Consider the following 24824-nt stretch of genomic DNA (forward strand, 5'->3'; position numbering starts at 1 on the left):
ATGTTTACTTCCTGTCAGCTGCCATCAAAAATGGACAGAAATCCTGACAGCTTGTTTCAAATGCAGAGTTTCTGAATACGGGCTGTGTGTATTTCCCTGTGGATTAAGCGTTTCAATACTTTCACAGTATTTATATTGAATTTAAACCTGCTTTACAAAAGCCATGAAAATGTCACTTTTTACAATATGGGACCTTTAATTTTAAAAGAATAGCAGCTAAGAATTTAACATTCGCAGTTGAAAACACTTGAAATAATAAAATGGAACACTGTCTCTGCTTAGGATCTTGATTTAAAGGTCCCATATAATGCTTATTTTCAGGATCATACTTGTATTTTGTTTTTCTACTAGAACATGTTTACATGCTGTAATGTTAAAAAAAAACTTTATTTTCCTAATACTGTCAGCCTGAATAGGCCTGTATTCACCCTCTGTCTGAAACGCTCCGTTTTAGCTCGTTTTGACGGAATTGCAACAGAATTGCGTTGCTAGGCAACAGCTTGGGTCCATGTGTACTTCCTGTCAGCTGATGTTATTCACATACACTGTAACCAGGAATAAACTGGGACACATTTAGAATGTTTACTTTTAAAACTGTGTAAAGAGTCTAAATATTGTATATTTGTGACATCACGAATGGGCAGAAATCCTGACAGCTCGTTTCAAATGCAGAGTTTCTGAATACGGGCTGTGTGTATTTCCCTGTGGATTGAGTGTTTCGATACTTTCACAGTATTTATATAGGACTTAAGCCTGCTTTATAATAAAAAAAACATGAAAATCTCACTTTTATATAATATTTCCGCTTCTGTTATTCGAGGCTGGATTACAGCCTGTAACGTTGTGGCCTTATCTTGTAAATGTGATAAAATGTGTGTGCGCCTACACTTGAAGAAAACGCCACCACAGACGACAACAATAGGATGCAACAAAGTAAGTTTATTTCACGAGTTTACAGTCGATCGTAACCATTGAGCGGACTGCACACGGTCCTGCCTGAAGCATCAACGTGGCATCTCTGGTATTCCATATATTTCAGCCAGTGATAACACAAGGGACAACTACAGGCAACACTGCTCCATAGTGGTTGGTTAGGAACTAATACATGTAATAACACTGTTATTATTGTAGCTCATGGTTAAAATCTTCAACAGGTGTGAAATAATTCTGAGGGAAAAACAAAAAGTTCAGTTTACACTCAAACTTTTTTTTTTTAAACCATATTTAATCAGTTCATTCATTATCAGAAATTACATGGTACCTTATATACACAAATACCTTTGTTGCATCACACTGGCTTATTTTAATTTTTTTTTTCAAAATTATCTTATTTTTCAAAATAGAGTTTTACTAATTCATAACTACAGAATACATAAAGCTGCATTTAACATAATTGCTGCAATTAATATACATGAGACAGAGACAAGAGCCAAAGCTCAGTACACAAAGTATTAGAAATGACAGCCGATAGCTGCAGTGGTTCATCACGTTACAGCTGAGAAGCTGCGGGAAAGTGTTTCTTACACGGTAGACAGGGAGAAAAAAAACAAAAACAATATCTCTGGTTGCAAATATGAAAACGTCATGGTAGGTAGCTATGACTCCACAAAAAAAGATGAGGTGCTTTTTCAACACTTTGTTGCAAATTTTCAATCTTTTAACTTAAACTTAATGGCTCAACGTTAGATGCACATGCTTAAGAAACCAGCTCAAGTTCAGCGCCAAAACCAAACCAGCCATACAGTACGTGGACAGACACAATATGATCTGTAAAAACTTCTTATAAAGACTTTAGCGATGCTCGAATGCTTGAAAGTTATCATGGTGGTCAAATCATTTAAAGAAAGAAAAACGTACACAGAAGTAAATGATGGAGAAGATCTGTGATTATTTAAGTCAAAATATACAGTAGGAGTGCTGGCAGAGAAACAAAGAGACGATGAAACTCAAGTACTTGTGACAGAACAGTTAAATGCTTCAAAATAAGACTCAAAATATAGCGAAGAACCAGTGGCAATAGACAGCATTTAAGCTACGATAACCAATTAGTTCACTACCTTATAACATATATATAAGTATATACACATAGAGGGGGAAAAAAACTTTAAATCAAACCTTTATCACCAAGGAAAACCTGAAAGCAAGCGGTAAATATGCTGTTATTTATCATTTATTTACAACACATATGCTATTTTTTAAACAGGTGTATGCAAATAATGAAGCGACTTTGTTAGTTATTGGACCACACGGAGGAGTCGGTGTGGGTGACGGTTTTTTAAACATGCAGATTCAGTGCTCCCTCTAAGCCTTCAGAGTGAAAAGGGACCGCGACACTCAGCGGGTAGAAAGACAGACCAGCTCACTTCCTTTCACTTCCACATCAGGAACCTCTTAATCTCACATGTATTAGTCGGCTTTGGAGGATGGTTTTCAGGAGTGTCAATGACTTCCCCCCCTGAAATTACACTTCATTCACCATGTAGAGAAATTGCTTATCAATGCAAGGTTTTAATCTGAATACTGTTTCCCCAGTCAGATCTCTATATTCGTGCTGTAACGTCACCTTCAGCAGTTTAAACCAGAGCTGCAGATGAACAGAGTTTGGCCAGTGAAGATATAGCCCTGTAGAGCATGAATGTAAAATCCAACCACCTTGCATATAGACCCCTTTTCTGTTAGTTAACATGATGGAAGTGTAGGCGGCTGGCTAGTTAGCTAGCTAGCTTGTCGGGAGACTGACAACTAACTATTAGCAACATTTTCTCTCCATCTCTGAAAGGATTTGACAATATTGTAGCTCGCTAGAGCCTCAAATCACAGTTTGTCATCTCAAATGTATGTCATGTGATATCTCAATTGTGCCACCCAAGCATACAGCAAGATGATATTTTCCAAGTGTAACTTTAGCCCACTGCCGGTGTTTGCTTCCAGTCTTTCCGTTGTGTTGCCTCCAGCTAACAACATGATGTAATCATGACGTCGACACAAAAAGGGTCTATAGTTCCCCCTGGGGATGTTATGAAGAAATAAACACCTGATTTTCATCTGCATAATGTGGCCAAACTCTGCTCCTCTTGCCTGATCTGTCCTTCTGCCAGTGGTGGCTGTATTAGTAGCAGTGGATGTATGCTGTTACAGCATCTAGAAGCAATCCTCTTGTTAACTGTATTAAGCTGAAATAACGGTATATTTGTGTGTATCTGCGAGTGTCTAGGTTGTTGCGGCGTTAGAACTGTCTATAAGCAGGCCGGACTGAGGTCAGCATCTAATCAAAGCATTAGCAGTATTTTAGCGATATTCCTATAGCTAGCGTAGTGATTGTAGCGGCTGTCAGTTTTAGCACTAGCGGTATTGCACTAGTTTAGCAAGCGATATGTCAGAGGCTACTACAAGCTATTGCTGCCTATCAGACATTACACAAAGCCAAATGCATGCAGTGATGTGGAGTAGCGTGGTCTATGAGCTCTATGGCAGTGGCTGCGTGGTGGGGGAACAGGCGTAGAGGGAGCACTGATTGATTCACTGGTGTCACATCAGTATGTCCAGGTCATCACTGTGGTCGTCCTCCTCCGTCACTCGCAGCGCCAGCACCTCCTCGTTCAGAAACAGTCCGCTCAGACGCTCCTTGCGGGCCTGTCGCTGCTCTTTCAGCTGCCGCTTCCGGAGGGCTTTCTGCTGGAGCTTGCGCTGCTTGGAACGTTTCTGAAAGATGGCGTGGCGAGAGAGAGAGGTTAGAGATGATGCCAAGGTGAGGATCAAAGTGTTGATGTGATCAACTAGTCTCACGTGCTCTGTGAAATAATTCAACAACAAATTTAACCAGAGTAAGATCAAAAAATAGTAGGGTCCAGAGGCAAATGTACAGCTTGGGTATACTTTCCTGTGTGTTCCAGTGCTCAAAATGGAATAGTATCTGTCAAGAACAATAACAACATCTTCAAGAAACTAGAGAATAGGCTCGTTCAGGATGAGCCAGCACAACCTCAGGAGATCAATGCGGCTGCAGTTTTTAAGAGCCAGGCGCTGCAGTTGCTCTCTACCAACTGCAAGACCCCAGGAAACACATGGCTGTCGCCTAATCAAAGAGCTGATTGGATCTTAGTTTTGACAACAAACACCACGTGTTGTAGACAACCCTAATTTTCTGTATAATTATAATATTTAAAACTAGATTGTAGGATATTAGTCTCATGTTGTGCAATGAAGGTTTCGTCTCTTAACAAACATATCTTGTGTGGTTGATAATAATATTAATGAAGGTTATTTATAAGCACTAAACGAGTGCTCTTTACAATGTGCTGTACAAGGCGGACATAAAAAGAATAAAGGATAGAATACAATGCCAGGTACACGCACATTTCCACATATATTTATAAACAAATATAAATAAATCCGAACGTGGTTTGCAAACTACAACAAACCACTACAAGTAGTCTACAGATCGGATCTAACAGGGTGTGTCTTTTCCTGTGACTTCCTGTAAATTTGATGAAGGCCACCGGAAGCAGCTGGAAACTGTCCCGACATGTCACCTGCTGCCGCCGCCTGATCTTGGCTACTTTCCAGGTGAGGAGCAGTTCATGTCGAACGAGCCTATTGTCTCCATTTTCACATGCACATGTTCATGTTTCTTACTTTAGAGTCTCGTATACGTTCTGCAGCACTGGAAAGGTTGCCATCGCTGTGAGCTCTGCTAATGTTGGCAACGCTGCCTCCACTACAGGCTGATGCTGGACCACCTGGAACACAAGGAAATGTCAACAATATTACAACCAAGAAGATTTCAAAATAACTGAAACTGATCTGAAAATTTAACTTAATGTTACAATTTCTTATTATTTCACTAATAAAAGTGCCTTTCTGTCACAGTTCAATCACAACAACTGAGCTGACATGGCCCCGTCGCTGCAGGATCCTCCAGTGGTGGCACCATTACTGCTACTTAACTTGTTAACCGGCCAGCTAACATCTTACCTGCTACAGAGTTGGAGTTTGTGGAGCCAGTGGAGGAGCTATTGGAGCTGATGATGCTGGCGTTGCTGCTGCTGGCTGCGCTGACCCCGCCGGTGCTGGCGCTGCTGTGGCTGCTCCTCTTCCAGCCCTCTCTGGTGCTGCTGGCCCGCTGCCTGGGGCTGTGCTCTCTGATGTAGTTACGCACCTGATGACATCACAAAGGCATTAGTTGACATGCAATTTTAACTTACATTTAACTAATTAACAAGTGGAACAGCTCATGTTATAATCACATACATTTTAAACTATGTGGCTTTAAATAACCAAAAGGCATTTATATTTATGCTTCATTTGCATTTAATATATTAATTAGACTGTCATGTCCATGGAAAACTTTTCACAGGAAGTGATATTACTTTGCAGACTTACTGAATCCCCAGAGGATGGCAAGAATGCAACCAATTAAAATCTCTTTTCTTATATCGACTTTTTGACAGGCTGCTCACACTTTGGTAGAGTGTGAGATCTTGTGTGAGATCATGTGTGAATGAAAATCTGCTTTGTTGACTGGTTTATATGACTTGTATGGTGGTGTATGTTGGTGTGTTTCAGGGTCACTGCCCACCTGCTTGAGCTTCTCGTCTGTGAGACAGTTGAGCTCTATGATGAACTCGCTGTCGGTGGGAGAGATTTGAGCGCAGGGGTCTATGATCTTGATGATGTCCAGCTGCTCCCTCAGGCCCATCTCTGTGCTGACCTTCCGACTCAGGTACTCAATGTACTCCACCTGGAAGCAGAAACACAGACACATGTAGTTTTCAGGTTTGTTCCTTGCGTAATGGGGTGTTTTTGACTGCTGGAGTTATTAAAGAAAACCACCCATGGATGAAATTGGCTGCTTTATAATAGGGCTGGGACGATTCAGCTATCTCCAGATTTGATACTATCACTATACTTGGGTGCTGATTCGATATGTGTTGCGATTTTTAAGTATTGTGATTCTACAAGTATTGCAATTTGATTATGATTAACTGCATTAATTCATTTTTGTTAACTTTTTTAACAATAGACCATGAGAAAAAGTTGAATCATAAACTTCTAGGGACTTTTACTTTGGAAAATATCTAAATTAAAACAGTAAAATGTTTTGATTTTCAGCATGTATACATGTACAAATATATCAGTCATTGTCAGGAATTATTTATAAAAAAAATTTCAGCAACCAAAAAATAAGAAATAAAGACATTTCCTTCACAAATTAGTGGTATTTGCTTCTTAATGTATAAGGGACGTGTAATGTTTTATACTTCTGGTGAATACAATCCAATCAATCTTATTTTCATATATGTATGCTGTATATACAGTTCCGTTTGTTAACACCTTATTTTGAAAATCAGATGTAGTCACACGTGTATACTTCAGCTAACTTCGTGAAGTCCGTCGCTAGCTCTCCCGTTCGCTCCGTTCTCTTTATACATCCATAGTCAGCTCCATTGGGGCCGTTTGAATGCATTTAACATAAATGTCAGTATATGGGTGCTCTACAGTTGTAGCGTCGGCTGATTTGACCACGGAGATGCGAGTGACGGCCGGCTTGACCGCACGTTACCTGTCCATGACAGAGTTAATATGCAGCTTTAGCAATCATGTCTAAATCTGCTTTTCCTGGCAATGTGTAAACCCAAAGTGTTTCCATACTTTACTGTATATGTAGTGTTTACCACTCTGGATTAAAAAATGTGAGGGTGCAGGTCGTATTTATGCAGACCATCCGCCGTTTTCTGCTTTGTTGTTTTGGCTCACTGCGGTTTGTTTTGGTGACGGATACAGTACAGAGTATCACGTTACTCTGACTACAAGAATAAAGGCGGTAACTTCCTTCTACCTGCGCATAGACTCAAATGAAGCAAATATATCGATTCTGACATTAAAAAATCAATTTCAAAATGGTTAAAATAAAATCTGGATCAGCGATCTTGTCAGTTTAACTGTTCATTCTGAGCACTCTGATAGGAGAGAGGCTGCTAACTTAAAAACACCATAATACAGAAAGATGTGTTGGCTCTGTTTACTTGTTCGTCGTTGGTCATGGCACTCCATGGTAACTCATCCAGGTTGCGATGAGGGTGGGGCTTGGGCTTCCTCTTGGAAAACAGACAGGGTGAACTCGGCACGCTCGGGATGATGTCAGAAAGGACATCGCTGCCGCTGGCGATGTCACTTCCTGGCAACTGTGATGACAGAAGTAAGACGGGCAAACAATGAGGAGCAGTGAAAACACTAAAGGAGGACAGATTATTTGGAATGGACAAGCTATCCTGCTAATCACTGTAACACCCACAACCTCTGATGCAACTAGGTTCATGACTTCTGTCCTAAAGCGCCTGAATGAAAGTCAGCCGTGTTTGCAACCAACCTGCCACTCAAACTCGCTGTCGGACCAATCCCAGTAGGTGCTGATGGAGGAGGAGACATCACTGCAAACGCTGCCCTCTGGAAACAGGTCCAGAGATGTTAGTTCTTGGTCATCCAGAAGGGAGTAGCAGTCATCCTGATCCCCCACAGACACAGAGGAGAAGAGCTCTTCGCTGCACTCTGAGCTGGCAACACTGGTCCCACAGGAAGTAAGGTTCCACCTGGGGAGAAAAGTGAATGAACGTCAGAGAACATTCTAGGAGCCCTAGGTTTCTTCAAATTAGGAGAATAAAATGCTGCTCTTTTACATTTTCTAATGGCAGCCACTTTCAGTGCCAGTGCCATGTGACAATATAGTTAAACACTGTTACTCTTTCATAGTGGCAAGAGGTATAGTTCATTTGATAAGCAACTGCAAAACATGTGTTACTACTGGCCTTGTGCTCTAGATTTGGATGTGAGACAACGCAATCATAGAAACGCGGTGTGAAATACATCAATACTAGTGCACTGCCACAGTTGTAAACAACCTTTTCTGGCACTGTCAACCAGAACATGTGCAACTTGACAAGCCCATTAACATTTGTCAATAGCAGTGTAGTGAATGCCACCAACAACAGCTGCAATGGCACATATTGCAGCAGTTGGTGGTAGGTCCAACTGTTGTCCCTTAGGACAAACTTTTCCATACCTAGGCCACCCAAATAGCATTAGCTTATGACTGGGCCCCCCTTTTTTGCAAAATGTTTTTAAAAACCCAATTGACAATACTACAGCAAATGTTCAAAAAATAAATAAATAAAATAAAACCTACGAATGACTTGCCTTACTTTTATTAATGCAATAATAATTACATTTGTATTTCAACATTCCATTAGATTCAATATTTCTGTTTTCCATTACAAGCATTGTTTGTCAGTTTATTTTAACAACATTTAATAACATTGTGTGTGTGTTTGTGTCTGCTCGTCAGGTCTTTTCCCTTTCAAAAACGTGTCCACTTTTGTGAGTTAGAACTAAATTTAGCTAGATACTAGCAACTAAGCTAGCTGGCTAAATTTCAGGAGCAGCAAAATAATAATAATAATAATAATAATAATAATAATAATAATAATAAAATAGTATTTTTTTAAATATATATATATATACATTTTTAGCATTTTTCCTTATCTTCCCTGACGGCGGCCCCCACTATGAAAATCACTGCCATAGGATACTAAGGTGGATATTAGGGGTGTCGCAATATACCGGTATTGATGATAACCATGATATTGAAAAATGAAATATTGATATCATGTTAATAATATACATATGATAATATAGGGTAAATAATCACCTCTTAAATCATTTTATATATACAGTTATGGTTATAGACTTTCTCCACCTCCCTACACTTTGAGTGTTATTAATTTGCCAAACAAGAGACATAATGCACAATAAACAAAGTTAAAGATGAATTTCACTGATTTATTTTAAAATGTTCTATAGATATCGCAATAAGATCGTTATTGTGAATTCTTTTGGCCACGATAATCGTGTAATGAAAATCTGATATCATGACAGCCCTAATGGATATCTTAAATAAATTTCCAAAACAATTATGATGATTTTTTATTTACAAATAAACTTTGAAAATACATTCTGCCAGTCAGTCTACCTCACAGACAGCTGACACACACATGTGAACACAAACACAGTCTCTGGTCTCTACTTGCCTGTTACTGTGGAAGCGATGTAGAGGATCTGTTCTGTGACAAGACGAGAGTTGACAGCCAAAGTCACTGACGTCCAGGGTTCCCACATCACTGAGGTTGGCCCTCTGGGAGAGGAGAGGGAAAGGCTCCTCCGGGGCTAAAAACTTCTCATACAGAGAGTCTGACATGGCTAGATGTAACTGCTACAGAAACGGAGACAAAATAAGACAAATACATCAATAACAGGGCACTTTTACGGTCTCAATATTTACCACCAAATTAAAAAACACATCTGACACACTCTCAAAAAAAAGCTTTACAAAAGGTAGAATGTATTGATTGCAAGGATATTGTAATTAGATTGCACTGGAAAGATAAAGGCAAAATAGAAACAATCTTTGCAATTTTTATTAATGATTAATTATATAATTAATTTAGGCATTCTTTTTCCATTGCTTTCACTCATATGCGGATATTTATCAATAGGAAAATAGGTACTAATGTGCAGATTACTGTATTTTTAAGTGATATTGTACCTTCGGTTATGTGGGGTGGAAGTGAATATTTCTTGCATAACTTAGTTGCTTAACATTTGGGGTAAATTTCACATTCAAATGTAATGTTATGCTTTTAACGTTTTGTTAACTTTCTCCAGCTGTATGGCCCATACAGTATGGCACCTTCATTTACAGACATGATGAACGAAAAAGCTATGACGACTTTAAATATTTAAGAAGGATTTCATTAAATTTTAACTGTAATGAATGTTTTAAAAGTCATACTTGTACAAAGTGTACACTGTTTGTACGTCTTTGTTGTAAACAGGGTCTGAAATTAAACTTTTTCCTCACCTGCCACTGTGGAAGGTCACTGAACATTTCTACCGGCCACTCGGTTTTTTTGTCTGCCACTTCTGAAATCTAGGTTGAACGCTTTAAAATTGTAAACACTGAGTCAGTGGTACCAGACTGTAGAATTATGGAATATATCATGTAACCTTAATCCAATACTATATTTATTAACACTTAATTTCACAGGTCTGCAAATTTCATGGTAATTAAGTGATAAATAGCAAGCTACCTATTTGAAATTTCTATGGAATTACTGCCAAATTACCCCAATATTTACCTCAATTTATCAAAAATGACTTTATTATAAACATAATTTAATAATTATATGCTAAAATAGTATATAATTGTTAAATAGGGCCCATAGGTTCTGCTCTTCATCGGAGGTGGAAAACCAAAACTAATAGAAGACACTTCTGATCAGGCACAAATCTTGCCATTGTGTGACTTATTGTTTAAACAAATGTAACCTGGTAGCTAATGTCATGATTCAGGGAGTTTTTTAAAGAAATTTCAAAGAAGTTATTTGCTAATTATTATCTATTTACCAGCAGACATGGAAATAAAGCAAAACAATTAGCTTTGTATTCTTTCCCTGGAGAAGTATTAAATAAATTACCAGCTATTGAGAAATAGTGGAGCTGTAAAATGAAGTGTTACCATATATTTAATTTAGGCTTTAGAATTGTTTTGTAAAAATAATATTTCTTAATATAATGAAAACCTGTCTGCCATGGTGACAGATGACCTGAAATGTTCACCTGCCACAGCCAACATTTACCCTGTTATTTGGCAGGTGCTAATTTCACTCCCTGGTTGTAAATAAAGGCAGTTGAAAAAAGACAGTCCTACAAAAACTTCGTACACAAAGCAAAAATTTCTTTCATCCAAATACTAGCAAGCAATAACACTGTTTGTAGATAGATAGATAGATAGATAGATAGATAGATAGTAACTTTATTGATCCTGAGGGAAATTCAAGTTTCCAGCATCCCAGTTCCATAGTGCAAAACATGTTAGTAAAAAGGCAGTAAAAAAGTTAGTAGTACAAAGTACAAAAAAATATACCAGATATAAAAATACAAGGAGATGAAGAAAACGGTTAAAAGTGAATATAGTGCAGGGTAACAGCTGTGATACAGGACTATTAAAAAAGTGAATTTAGTGCAGAAGAGACTTGAAAATGAGTACAGTTATATTGTACGTCTTTGTTGTAAATAAAGGCAGTTGAATAAAGACAGTCCTACAAAATTTCGTGCACAAAGTAAAACTTTCTTTCATCCACATATTATCAAGCAGTAACATTAATAGCTACTGGAGTTAATGTACATTGTGGGGGCTTTGCTGGTAACATTAGTGACGTTAGAAAGTAAAGCTAGTTAATATACCAACTGATCATGTTTATTTAACCTACTAAGGATGTTAAAGAAGCTGCTCATATTAATTGTTGACACTAGATGTCATCCGCGTGAAGCATTCAACTCCCATCATTGTTATTCTTAACAACAAACTGAGATGCTAGACTGTAAACAGACCCTTTAAGAGGCTAAATGATAATCCAGCTGTAAAGAATGTGTCTGTATTAGTGTGGATACACTTTAAGGCTGGTTATATAAAGCTTTTAGTGTTGGTGTTATGTAAAGACGAGCAGCCTGTTATTGGAACACAACACAAGCTAGCACCGTTAGCTAACTAGCTAGCTGCTAGCTAATCCTCCAGATGCCCACGGAGCGTTTCCACGGCCACTAAACATCACCTAACTCATCCTTTACCCACAATAACACACCCGGGCGGTTTATAAACCTGGAGAAGTTGTAATTCAGAAGCTATCTGCGATAAAACACCAACCTTTTTGTCGTTCACAGATTGATCATTTCTGCCACCTCCATTTGCAAAATCCTTTCTCTACTGCCGATGATCCGCGCTGTCACCGCGAGACCTCCGGGAGCGAGCACAGCGTCATGTGACGCGGAGGCGGAAGCTGTTGCGAACTACAATGTTCTGAAGATGGACTACAAAAGGCGCTTCTTCCACCTGTGTGTGGTTAATTAGCTCTTTCAATGACAGACTGCTTCACCCACGGTGTGTTAAAGAGAGATACCACAGGTCCTCCTGCTGCTGGAACACTCTATCAACATATAATCAACATATAATCTAACTGGCGCACTTTACATTTACTTTACACTATACATCCTATATACCACTTTATAGACTGCACATATGTACATATTACATTTATTTATTGCACATACTACATTTATTTATTGACGGACTGCATACACTATGTTCACCCATTCACTCTGTATCTCTATTATTGTTTTTATAATTTTTGTATACCTTTACCTCTTCTGTGTTTCACTCTGTTTGCTGATGTTGCTGCTTTGACACCTGAATTTCCCTCCGGGGATTAATAAAGGTTCATCTTGTCTTATCTTATCTTATCTTAATAAAGGATCATCTGACCTAATGATGACAACCGGGGAAAAATATCACTTCATTACCAAGGTTGGAATTGAAATAAACAAAGGAATATATGATAAATATTGAGTTAATTGTTGGAGTTATGGAGAAGGTGCAGGACCATATACTTCTTCCAACTTCTTTTCGGACATGTAATATTTATTTATGTTGATTATTTTTGTTAATTGATTCTTTACTGTTCATTTTATTTGTTAATCTTGTTTTGTTTTTTATAGAGGTATTTGTTACATGTTCGAAATAAATAATTAATGAAAAATAAAGTGAAACGAAATGGTTGTCACTATCCACTCATATTAAACATGAATCCCAATTAGTGTATGAAAATAATATGCAAGATGAGCGTATAGTTTGTTATTATGAACGGCCAAATGGTGCGTCGCTTTAAACGCCGCGGCCGCAAGGAATTGTGGGATGTTATTATCTCCTTTCCTTTGGTAAAGGATGCTCCAGTGTATCCTCTGCTAAAGGAGATAATAAAGGAAGCATTGAAGCTCCTTTCCTTAACATTTGGCGGAAGTTGTCACCGCGAGACTCCCGGGAGCGAGCACAGCGTCATGTGACGCGAAGGCGGAAGCTGTCACATAAACAGAGAACTAGCTTAAAGAAGAGCACAAACTGTCAGTACAGAGATTTATCATTTTACTATCTGTTATCTGTTATCCCAGCATATTAGTTCATGGTAAGTCATGTCTTCTAGTCATACAAGGGACTCCAGCTTTCTGGGAGGCAGAATACCTCCAGAAATAGAGTCAATGTCGAAAAACCTGAAAGATGTGGACCAAGAGCTGTTCAGAAGAATACTGAAAGGTACAATACTAGTGTAAATGTTTCCAGCTAATTGCGGACCTGTTCAGCGGTCTGTATAACATATCTGTGTATTGTACATGCACCGTAAACCCGCTCAAATACCGGTATCTGCAGGAGACTCGTGACCTGCCCAGTGAGCCTAGCTTGTGCATGCTCTGATATTACCCAGCAGCCACTGAGACCCAACAAGACAAGATAAGACAAGATAAGATAAGATAAGATATTCCTTTATTAGTCCTGCAGTGGGGATATTTGCAGTGTACAGCAGCAAAGGGGATAGTGCAAAAAACAAGATGCATCAGCTAACACAGTAAAAAAAAGAGCTAAACAAAATATGAACCATTTAAATAGAAGGAAGTATAAAAATAGGAGCAGTATATACAGTATTGACAATAAACAGACTATTCACAAAATTGCACAAGTGGAAAATGATATTGCACAGTGAGAATGAAATGAAATTCCACCTGAAAATATCAAATTATTGTCAGTTTTTGGTGTGTAAGTGTAAGTGGTCTACTGGGAGCAGTGCTGGTTGTGGAGTCTGACAGCTGCAGGATGGAAGGACCTGCGATAGTGCTCCTTCACACACTTTGGGTGGAGCAGCCTGTCGCTGAAAGAGCTGTCTAGTGCTGAGATGGTGTCCTGCATGGGGTGGTAGTCATTCTCCATCATGGGTGACAGCTTAGCCATCATCCTCCTCTCTCCCACGACCTCCATTGGGTCCAGGGGGGCTCCCAGGACAGAGCTGGCCTTCCTGATCACTCTGTCTAGTCTCTTCCTGTCCGCAGCCGAGATGCTGCTGCCCCAGCAGACCACTCCATAAAAAATAGCTGATGCCACCACAGTGTCATAAAAGGTCTTCAGGAGTGCCCCCTGCACTCCAAAAGACCTCAGTCTCCTGAGCAGGTAGAGTCTGTTCTGGCCTTTCCTGTAGAGTGCATTTGAATTGGCAGTCCAGTCCAGTTATTGTTCAGGTGAACACCCAGGTACTTGTAAGATGTCCCCATCTCAATGTCCATTCCCTGGATGTTCACCGGTGTCGGGGGGGAGTTTGTGCGTCTGCGGAAATCCACCACCAGCTCTTTTGTTTTCCCCGCATTGAGCTGGAGGCGGTTTCGCTGACACCAGACCACAAAGTACAGTACTAGCAGTTGAAGCCATTAAATAAGTGAGTTAAATGTGCCTGTGAATTACTGTGTGTCAAGCTGTGGTCAGCGCCCTGGAGGGGAAGGACTGCAGAGATGTGATGAAGTCGATAGCAGAGAGCAGCACCATTCCCCAGGAGAGGCTCAGTCACATCGTAGCTGGGATGTACAGAGTGCTGTCTGAGGCCATCCGCATCCCCACATCATCACTGAAACAGGAGGTATGTTGGTGTTAAACACTGGAAATTATATGTTGGACCGTATTGGCCTTTGCCTATTTCCTCAAGATGGTTCTGAAAACATTTGATGCGAGAAATAGGCATTACAGTAACAGAACACTGATTCATATTTGATCAGGGCTGCCTAGTTTGATCGGAGTTCCCAAGTGATTGACAGCTGCTCAGAGACGGCAAGGCTCCAGCTCAGCTCTGATTGGTTGTTTTCCTCCGGTCTGTGAAATCTTGCAGATGCCATTAGGAGCATTTGAGGACACAGAGGCAAATGATTTCTTTCAGATTACCTGTCTCATGCACTACTTTCAGGATATATTGACCGTAAAAAAAAACAAAAAACTTTTTTTTAATCATATTTGCTCCAATCTGCCTACACTCAAAAACTTACTTATGCCAACTAAAAACACCCGATGATGATGGACACCATAGAGGCAATATGTGGGTATCTAGGGCAACAAATGCTAATTGCCTCCTTTTCATAAGCATTGAATTGAAAGGACCCAGCTGCTAGGCAGATATTATGCAAATGTTTTACTTGGTGACATCACCACGTTACAGAAGAAAAGGCGGGACTTTAAGCAAGGCGTTTCAGGCAGTTCAGGAGCAGTGTTTCTGTGGGGGAGAGTAACTCCCTTTGGTGTGAACTTTGGGCTTTGCAACTTAGCAGACCTTTTACATGCACAAAAAACGATATATCACACTGAATGAAAGAGAAAACACATTTATAGGTTCTCTTTAAGATGTAAACATTTCGAATCTCATACAAAAAAACAACTCAGTGTTTTGTTTGTGTCCCTGTTTAGGCCTTCAGAGAAGATCTTAAAGAACTGAGGCAAGGCTCATCATTTTATCACACCCTTAATGTTTTGATGCATTATCACTCCCGTTTATACAGAATACAATTTCAACCTCAAATGCTGAATTTGTTGTTTTCTGTTTTGTCAATTAGGATACCTGAAGACTTCATCACAGATTTCTCCAGTGTGGTTTTTGGCAACAAGTATGTTGCATTTACAGCCTCTAAATTTAGACCTTTTTATACATTTAGTCTCTGTCTTTGTGTCTTCTCATAAAAGCACAGAGCTTCCTTGGTCAGTGTCAGAACAGCGCTGCTGCTGTGGATGGCATTCAGATGCCGTTCATGGAGAAATCATTGCTGTGTGACACCTCTCTTTGTTTGCAGGCGCGCAGCTCTAGATGCATCAACCTCCCAGAAAGATCCCCACCTCCCCTCATTAGAAGACTTCAAATGGAGAGTGGATGTCGCCATTTCAACAAGGTAATGTACTGAGGGAGAGAAGCTTCAACCTATAACCAGTTCACTGAAGCTTTTCTATTTTTGTTATTTGGTGTCTTTCATGGACAAAAAACTCTTACAGAAAGTGAGGTGTCTTATTTTTATATTTTGTTTGTAAAAAATACAAGAAGAAGTGGGTAGTTGGACTGAGCAGTAATGGTCATCATGGCAGTCATGGTCCATCAAAAGAAAAAGATGTGACAATATTGGATAATTTTTTTTAAGAAATGTAATTTACAACTTAGTGTAATGAAGTCCTTGTGGTTATGTGTCTCCTCTGTCTCCACAGCTCTTTAGCCAGGGCCCTGCAGCCTTCTGTTCTGATGCAGATGAAACTATCAGACGGGAGCTTTCAGCGCTTTGAGGTACTTAAACAATTGATTTGTTCCTGATAGTACAGGCAATTTTCCATTCTCTTCAAAATAACCTGTTTTCATTCTGAAAATATGTGCCCAGATCATAAATACAAAACCTACTCAGTCTAATCCTTCCATTTAAACACCAGTAGTGAAGGTATATAAACTAGGGCTGTTGTAAATACAATAAAATTGACTTGACTTGTAATAACCGCAATATTGACAAGCCCAACCGCAGGGGAGGGCAAGCAACCGCCACAACCGCTATGTTCACATTTTTTCTTTTTAAAATCTTTGAAATGGGAGCGCCACATATTTCGCATATATCCAGAGCAAGTACTCTACTTTTTGCTGGCATTTTTACTTTTGCGGATGTTCCGTATCATAGCAACCAGACGCAACTAAAGCGTCTCAGCTGAAAAAAAACCCCGCTGCCCCTCATTGCCCTTTTGTGTTCTGCATTTAACAATAAACAAGTATTTCATTAGTTTTAAAACTGTCATAAAATAAATAAAAAAAACTGGATAAATTAAGTAATTTGCAAGAAAAAGAAATGGCAATAATATTGCATATCACACTATTGAGCCAACCATTATCACCGCGGGGGAAATTCCTTCACCGCGACAGCCCTATTATAAACCAACGTGCTTAAATTCTTAAAGATCATAGAAAGGACAGTGGTGTGCATCACAGTTGGCCATTTTGTCCACGTGGCTGGTGTTACCTCTGCACTGTAGTGTGTATTTCCAGTTTATCTTCAGCCTGTTGGTAGAAAGAGAAGTTGGTTGTTAGCCAGTGGGCTACTGTGGGTCAGTTTCAGTTGTTACATAATAGGATCACAGTGGAATAATTGACGCAACATTTCTAAACTATAGTCTGACCTAGAACCTGCAAAAAAAATAAAACATGAATAAATATATAACTTGATAAATAAATAAATAAATATATCATTAAATGTAGCAACAAAAAAAATCTAAATAATAATAAATAAATTAATTGATAAAATGTGACATAAATTGATATTTCTGTTTTAATTTGCTTCTTTATTTATTTGTCTTTGTATAAATGCCCTTATTTATTTACTCTTCTGTTTAATTTTCCCTTTTATTTATTTATGTATTTATTTTTATTCATTTTTACAGTTATTTATTTTTATATACATTTTTATTTATTTATTTATTTTATATTTATTTTTGAATGAATGCATTTGTTTAATTCCTTCATTCATTATTTTTCCTTTGCATTTCACCCTTTTATTTATACCTCTTCTTTTCTTTATACATGTCTTTACACATTTCCTTTTACATTTCTGCCTCATTAAGCAAATTAGGGGGCTGTCACTCAATTTATCCTATTTATGGCACCTTAAATCAATTAATTAATGGTTACATTTATTTTTTAAATTATCTTTGCCGCATTTAATGACATTTATTTATTTATTGAGTCATTTATTTATTTATTAATTTTGGCAGGTTCCGTCCTACATATTGGTTCTACTTGTTACACATATTGTATAACACAACATTTATTGCAAATCAGAATAGAAATGATACTGTAGAACTGTTCTATTTCTTGGCAAATTGGCCTTTTCTTAAAAGAATTCTAGCTGAACCTCTGACCGTGTTTCTTCTGTCTGTTCTTACAAACCTATTAGTTCAAATAACAGTAGAAAAGATCCAATCCTCAGTTCACAAATAAACGAAAGGTACAACAAAGTATTGTAGTTTCACTGTGTAGCAACCGTTCTGCCTGCACAACCCAGAAACAACCTTTATAATATTAGAATAACGTTCATAAATTGTATTATAAACATACAATGTGTTCATTATAAATGATTGCAATTAGTGATGAGTGATTCAGAAATAACACAAAGAGTGAGCAGGCAAAGTGAGAAACTCAACAGCAAAATGGCTCAACAAGTTAGTAAGATGTTGTACTCAGCAGGGGGCGCCATACTCCATACCTGCGTGATCATTTCAGGAGAGAGGCTGCTAGTAAGTAGGCTTCTAATGTGGATTTATACTACGGCTGTCACTGTACCTGCTGCAGCGCTTACATAATCAGATTACAGCAGAATTAGAAGATAAGTAGCAACAACATCCGGTGTGCAGATTCTATAGATGGATATACCTTATGTCTCCACCTGATATGTGTTCTCAGGATCTGCTCCAGACTATGACTGAAGAGTGTACCGTATCTGCTGCTGTAACCATGAAAACAAACAGAAGAGATGGCTATACTTCTATTCTAGATATTTACCATATTTACAGTAGGCTACCTTAAAAACATTTAAAAAATGGTGAAAAATTATACTAATATAATTTTTCCATTAAATATATAATGGAATAACATTAAATAGATGATATTAACAACAGTGAATGTTCATAAGTTTTTTTTATTTCAGAAAATTGTAAATTTAATATCCAAGCATCACTACCTTAGACGTAGATCATGTTTTTGTGTAGTCTTTAATACTCTTATCAACATGGGAGTGGGCAAATATGCTTGCTTCATGCAAATGTATGTATACATTTGTTATTGGAAATTAAATAACAACACAAAACAATGACAAATATCATCCAGAAACCCTCACAGGTACTGCATTTAGCATAAAAAATATGCTCAAATATTAAAACATGGCAAACTGCAGCCGCAACAGGCAGCAACAGCTGTCAGCGTGTCAGTGTGCTGACTTGACTATGACTTGCCCCAAACTGCAAGTGATTATCATAAAGTGGGCATGTCTGTAAAGGGGAGACTTGTGGGTACCCATAGAACACATTTTCATTCACATATCTGGAGGTCAGAGGTCAAGGGACCCCTTTGAAAATGGCTATACCAGTTTTTCCTCGCCAAGATTCAGCGCAGGTTTGGAGCGTTATTTAACCTCCTTCGCGACAAGCTAGTATGACATGGTTGGTACCAATGGATGAGCCCGCTACAACCTAAAAATAGCAAGTTGCATTAAAGAAATTAGTGGCATTAAAACGAATTTGCGTTAATGTGTTATTATCACGTTAACTTTGACAGCCCTAATTCTTACACAGTAAAAGAAATCCTACTTGTGAAATTATTTCAGCATAAATATATAATGGAATAACATTTAATGTATCATATTAACAGCACTGAATGATCAGAAGTTTTTTATTTAGTACTAGTCAATTTTACATTAGCTTAGCTTCACTACCTTTGAACAATGTAATTGGCTTAGCCACTACTTACAAACGTCTCAATACTGGCCATCATCCTATCGCTATGGTATTTTGTATGCCATCGTTATCACATTATGCTCTATAAACATTTTAGCTATGCAGTTGTTTTCATGCTGGACACCTTGTCTGTGTTACATTGTCAGTGAACTGTTGTTATCTCGTTTAAGGTGCCCGTGTCTAAATTCCAGGAGCTGCGTTACAACGTGGCTCTGATCCTCAAAGAGATGAACGACCTGGAGAAGAGGAACATTCTCCAAATCCAAGACTGATACACCACGCAGGCCTGGTATTTAATTCAGCTCCTCTCTACTTAGTTTTTTTTGTAAATAGCACTGAATGGCGCTCATCTAAATCATTTTTGATATAATATAATGAAAGATAAGAATAATCTGCCTGTCATGATGTTATGATTTGATGGTGTTGGCATCCAACATACTTAACTGCAGTGCAAAATGATAAGAATAACTGGCTGCACCACAGGAGTACCTTATACTGACCATACTGAAGACAAAAACACAATGACTCACAGCCGATATTTAAAAAGAAATCTGTAAAATCACTCTTTACCTTGCCTTGTTGTAAACTGCACATATTAGCATCATTAAATTCAGTGATAATTGGGAGATCTGAGATGGCTGCAAAGCCTCCATTGTGCCAAAATACAAATGCAGTCAAGTGAGCACTCTCTTACTAAGTAGCCAGTTTAACTGGTGTCATGTGATCTGGTCTGTTTGAGACTGAACATTTTGTCCACATGGTTCCGGAAACATGAGGATGTACAAATCAAAGAATGTACCAGTCAACCAATGAACCATTTGTTTCTACTCATGTTTTTTTATATGTATGTAATTCAAGCCAGTGACAGAACAAAAGGTTTACTTGTCTTTTGGGTTGTAGCACTATTGTATAAAAAGTAAAATGCTGAGTTATTTTGTATGTTTGCCATAATAACATCAAGAATTTTTACCTCTTAAACCACATTTCTCTAATAAAAGCTGTCTATTCCTGTATTTGTGAAGAATGATTTGTTGGATTTTAATACTATGTCAGAGGTAACAATGCATATGACATTTTTTAAAGGCTCAACACTTTTTACCAATACAACATCATCAACACATAAACAACTAAGGTATAACTGAGCTGACAAATCATATGACAAAGTTGTTTCAAATGCTCTTAATCAACAAAGCCTTCAATCATACAGTGACTCAAGGCTTATACAGTTTATTGTAAATGAACTGAAACAGAAAGGGAATGTGTCTAAAAGCCTGCACCCAAGGGCTGTTTTAGCACTGCCATATAGAGATTCTGCTTTACACTTGAAGAATTGCTCTCCAAATTGACCCACTTAAAATTCACTTAACTCTCTATTAATATTGTCTGAACATATGGTTTGTCAAATTGTGGGATTGCCTTAAAATCTAGTTTGATAAAGTTTGAACAGCATTGATTCTAAGCCGTGCCAGCGGGATGGCGTTTGGCCTCGCTATATCTGCGTTTTTTTCGTCGATGTGTCCGCCATTTCTGTAGCTTCCTCTTGGATGCGAATGCGTGGGGGCTATACACCCAGTGCCCAATGGCTGACGCCCATAAACGTCCCGAACACAGCAAAATAAGAAAACTTAGGCAGAGGTTACTATCAATCTCCATCCCTTCATAATGACCATCTAATGGGATTTCAATACAGATAAAAAGGCTATATTTTACATCTGGGGCCGCTTTCATAAACATTCTCTCAGAGAGCTCCTAACTGAGCCTAAAACTTTCTAGCAAAGAGTCGTAGCTTTACGAGTGATTTAGAGAACTTGTAAGAGCAACTCTGAGCAACGAAGGGACAGAAACTTTGACCTAAGTGAGGAGGTGTGGTTGACCTCGTAGCTAGGGTATGACACATTATTTTTAAAACGTGTCCCAAAAAATTAAAATAAAGATGCACTCTTAGTGATATTGGGCATAGAATGGACAGGGAAATTGATAGGGTTAATTATAATCATAATCATAATACACTTTATTTATATAGCACTTTTGAAAAACAAGTTTACAAAGTGCTTCACAGACATAAAAACAGAAAGTACACAGTGCAGTTACAAATTAGAAAGTTCAATGCAGCCAAGAAATAGAAACATAGATAAAAGACTAAAGATAAAGATAAAACCTTAAGAATAAATTAATTAATAAAAGCATAAAACAAAAAGAAAAACTCTAATTTAAAGCCATTTGTATAGAAATGAATTTTAAAAAGAGGGCACTTGGGTAATAGAAATGTACTATGCATAGAATTTAGACTCTATTAAGACATGGAGTAATTATGAATACTACAGTAAGGAACATCTCTGTTTATTAATTTGTAAGCCATAATTTAAAAGTAGTCTACAAACTGTTTGAAAACACAGACCTATACTTGTGCAGTAACCTGTTCACATGCTGATAATGTTTATACTTATTTGCTTAAATATTTACCCTGCTGGTAATTTTAGTTTTTACCAGGATCTAATCTTAACCGTAAGGTGAAATTCTTAGAAAATGTCATAAGAATTTTCTTAGAAATTTCATCACTAGGAGCAACTCTTGGTACTATGAAGCTTCATGAATACCACCCCTTTTCTTGATTTTATTAAGTAACAGTCTCAACCAAACAGAGGCTTTTAATGTGGTTGAAATTTGTGGTTTTGGGGTGAAATGTCTCCAAAAATACTGAATGGTTGGTGAGGAAATTTGGTTCACACATCCATACCCTCAGGAGGAATTGTAATAACTGTGGTGATCACTTGACTTTTCACATTTTAATTTGTCCAATACTTTGGTTGATGATCTAGTACCTACAAATCAGCCTCAACTGTACTTTGTGTTTACCACCAATTAGCAAATATGAGCATACAGGTATCTTGAAAGAAGTTATTGATAACACCACAGATGTCCACTTAATGAGACCACACCCCAAGAATGATGCCTCTCAGTTTCTCCCTGCAGTCTGTGTCAGCAGCAAGCTTTAAGTTCAATGGTTCACGTAATGGTCGGGTCTTCACAGTTGGGCACTTTCTCAGAGGCTCAGCTCAGGGAGAAAAGTCTCTGAAACCAAAATGTACTAGCACTGTCTTAAAGGCACAGTATGCAGGAATTGTCGCTTAAAACAAAACATTCAAAGTTTTAACTTTTATATAACCAGGATCTAGTCTTAACTGACTGGAGAAATTCTTAGAAAACGTCATAATTCAAACATTTTCTTCAAAATGTCGTCACTAGGAGCAACTCTTAGTACAAGGAAGCTTTATGAATACGGCCCCTGTTCTTAATTTGATTAAGTAACAGTCTCGCTCAACCAAATTGAGGCCAACATAAATCAGGTTTTGCTTGTTTAGCTTGTCTAACCATAGAAAACTGAATCATCTGTTCCATGAGGTGGCAAAAATTGTTCAAATCTGATTTAAGACCCTCGTCACATGTTACCTTGATACTTTCATGCTTCACATTCCTCTATATGTTTATGCATTCTTTCCTAAAGGAATGTAATATGAGATTTTCACTGTGAAAAAAGACATCTCAGGTGATATCTCAAGTGCATGCTTGTTATCCATCACATGAAAATCTATTTTTCCTACCAGCCAAGTAAGACCTTGTATAATAGTGTGTGTGAAATGACTTTGAGGATAACTGCTGGTCTCTCTCGGCCCAGTATATAATGTCCAGACAGTCTGGGCTAGAAGGCATGACTAGACTACATTGTTGGCCTATTTAGATATACACATAACGCAATTCAAGGTATGAAGGGACACAGGGATCTCTGATTATTGTGTGTGTGTGTGTGTGTGTGTGTGTGTGTGCTTGCATAATATTCTGAGTGTCCTCATTTTCATATATGTCAGTCTGTCTGTTTTTGTATGTGTGTCAGTCTGTCTCGGTCTGCCGCTGCGGCGTATATGTCAGTCAGCGTTTATGTCTGTGTGTGGGATTGAGTTCACAGGCTAGACCGGCCGACCTATATCTCCAGCATCACTACTACCGACATGGACACTGATCGACTGACCAGCCTATAATCTCCACTCACTCATTCACACACACTCATGCTAGCAAACCGGTTTTATTTTGAGGCTGCAGGAAGTACTACTTCAGGTTGTGCTAATAATACCACGTAGTCTGGTATCACAACAATTCAGAGCACAATCCTGTAATCAGAGTCATTAAACTCTGACCTACTTCTAGCCTTATAGCTATGGAGGACGGAACCTGCCAAAATTAAAAATAAATAAATGACTTGATAAATAAATAAATATGTCGTTAAATGTAACAAAAATAATATTAAAAATTAATGTAGCCATTCTTTAATTGATAAAATGTGACATAAATTGATAAATTGAGTAACAGCCCCTCTCATTTGCATAATGAGGCAGAAATGCATAAAGAAACGTAAAAAGAAATGTGTAAAGAAATGTATAGAGAAAAGAATACAGAAATTAATACATGTGGGGAAATAAATGAGGGGCGAAATGCAAAGGGAAAATTATGCATAAATAAATAAATACATTCATAAATTGTTTATTATTATTAATTAATAAATACAAAATAAATGTTAAATAAATAAATAATAAAGAAGCAAATGAAAACAGAAATATCAATTTATGTCACATTTTATCAATTAATTAATGGCTATATGTATTTTTAATATTGTTTCTGTTACATTTAATGACATATTTATTTATTTATCGAGTCATTTATTTATTTAGTTTTGATTTTGACAGGTCCATATATAGGGAGTTGTAACTGGCTGAACACCAGCCACAGTGCCCAAAAGTCACAATTAGAGGTTAATGGAAAATGCTAAAATGGAGCAGAACAGTAAGTAATGTCAGTTACATAGCAATATGTGTTTAAAGACTGCAGCAGCAAAACACCTGAGGGTATTGCATTGAGAAAGGGTGTGTCTTATTGCCTTTGAATTCAACTTTTCATTTGCAAGATAAAGATTGTGTCATTCATCCTTTAATAGTTACATAAGCCGGATTTCCACCAAAAGTTCCTGAAAATTTGAGTCTGAGGAACTACTAAACTAAAATTTTCCTTCAGCCCATAGTTTCCGCCGCGGTCGGCAGACCCGTAGGCAAATTAGTCCACTTATGTAAGAAAATGCAACATGGCAAGGGACGAGGGCTGCTGATGGTCACACACTCTGCAGCCAGTTCAGTGTGACCGTCCGTTTTATCTAAAAAAACACATTGAAAAAACTAAACTTCAGCTCATCCTCGCAATCTCTGTCTTTTTTATTTAATGAGTCAGTAGGCTGACAGCAGAGTCTAACTTTGCTTTCAATGTTATCAAACAAAGAGAAATGTTCTCCCCTTGTCCTAAAATGTATATATATATATATATATATATATGTATAATTTAT

General features: G+C 37.9%; 2 protein-coding genes across 5 annotated transcripts; one reads left to right on the top strand and one right to left on the bottom strand.

The window, feature by feature from the left end:
• Nucleotides 1-919: 919 nt before the first annotated feature.
• Nucleotides 920-11912, bottom strand: fam199x (family with sequence similarity 199, X-linked). Of its 2 annotated transcripts, none has more exons than XM_037780385.1 (8): nucleotides 11759-11912; nucleotides 9084-9265; nucleotides 7370-7589; nucleotides 7026-7184; nucleotides 5579-5740; nucleotides 4975-5158; nucleotides 4636-4739; nucleotides 920-3702 (listed from the first exon to the last, which is right to left on the bottom strand). In XM_037780385.1, the coding sequence occupies exons 2-8, from the start codon at nucleotides 9248-9250 to the stop codon at nucleotides 3529-3531; spliced, it is 1170 nt and encodes a 389-aa protein (XP_037636313.1). In that variant the 5' UTR covers nucleotides 9251-9265; nucleotides 11759-11912; the 3' UTR covers nucleotides 920-3528. The 2 variants fall into 2 exon arrangements, with proteins under 2 accessions (XP_037636313.1, XP_037636314.1); XM_037780386.1 differs by having other exon boundaries at nucleotides 9084-9262; nucleotides 11759-11862.
• Nucleotides 11913-12863: 951 nt separating this feature from the next.
• Nucleotides 12864-20456, top strand: commd5 (COMM domain containing 5). Of its 3 annotated transcripts, none has more exons than XM_037781070.1 (8): nucleotides 12864-13008; nucleotides 13089-13198; nucleotides 14404-14564; nucleotides 15380-15408; nucleotides 15526-15576; nucleotides 15760-15855; nucleotides 16163-16238; nucleotides 19609-20456. In XM_037781070.1, exons 2-8 carry the CDS (start codon nucleotides 13144-13146, stop codon nucleotides 19708-19710), a joined length of 570 nt encoding a protein of 189 aa, XP_037636998.1. In that variant the 5' UTR covers nucleotides 12864-13008; nucleotides 13089-13143; the 3' UTR covers nucleotides 19711-20456. The 3 variants fall into 3 exon arrangements, with proteins under 3 accessions (XP_037636998.1, XP_037636997.1, XP_037636996.1); XM_037781069.1 differs by having other exon boundaries at nucleotides 12889-13198; nucleotides 19609-19743; nucleotides 19787-20456; XM_037781068.1 differs by having other exon boundaries at nucleotides 12889-13198.
• The last annotated feature ends 4368 nt before the right edge of the window (nucleotides 20457-24824 follow it).

This window comes from Sebastes umbrosus, chromosome 9, assembly GCF_015220745.1.
Source record: "Sebastes umbrosus isolate fSebUmb1 chromosome 9, fSebUmb1.pri, whole genome shotgun sequence".
NCBI lineage: Eukaryota > Metazoa > Chordata > Actinopteri > Perciformes > Sebastidae > Sebastes > Sebastes umbrosus.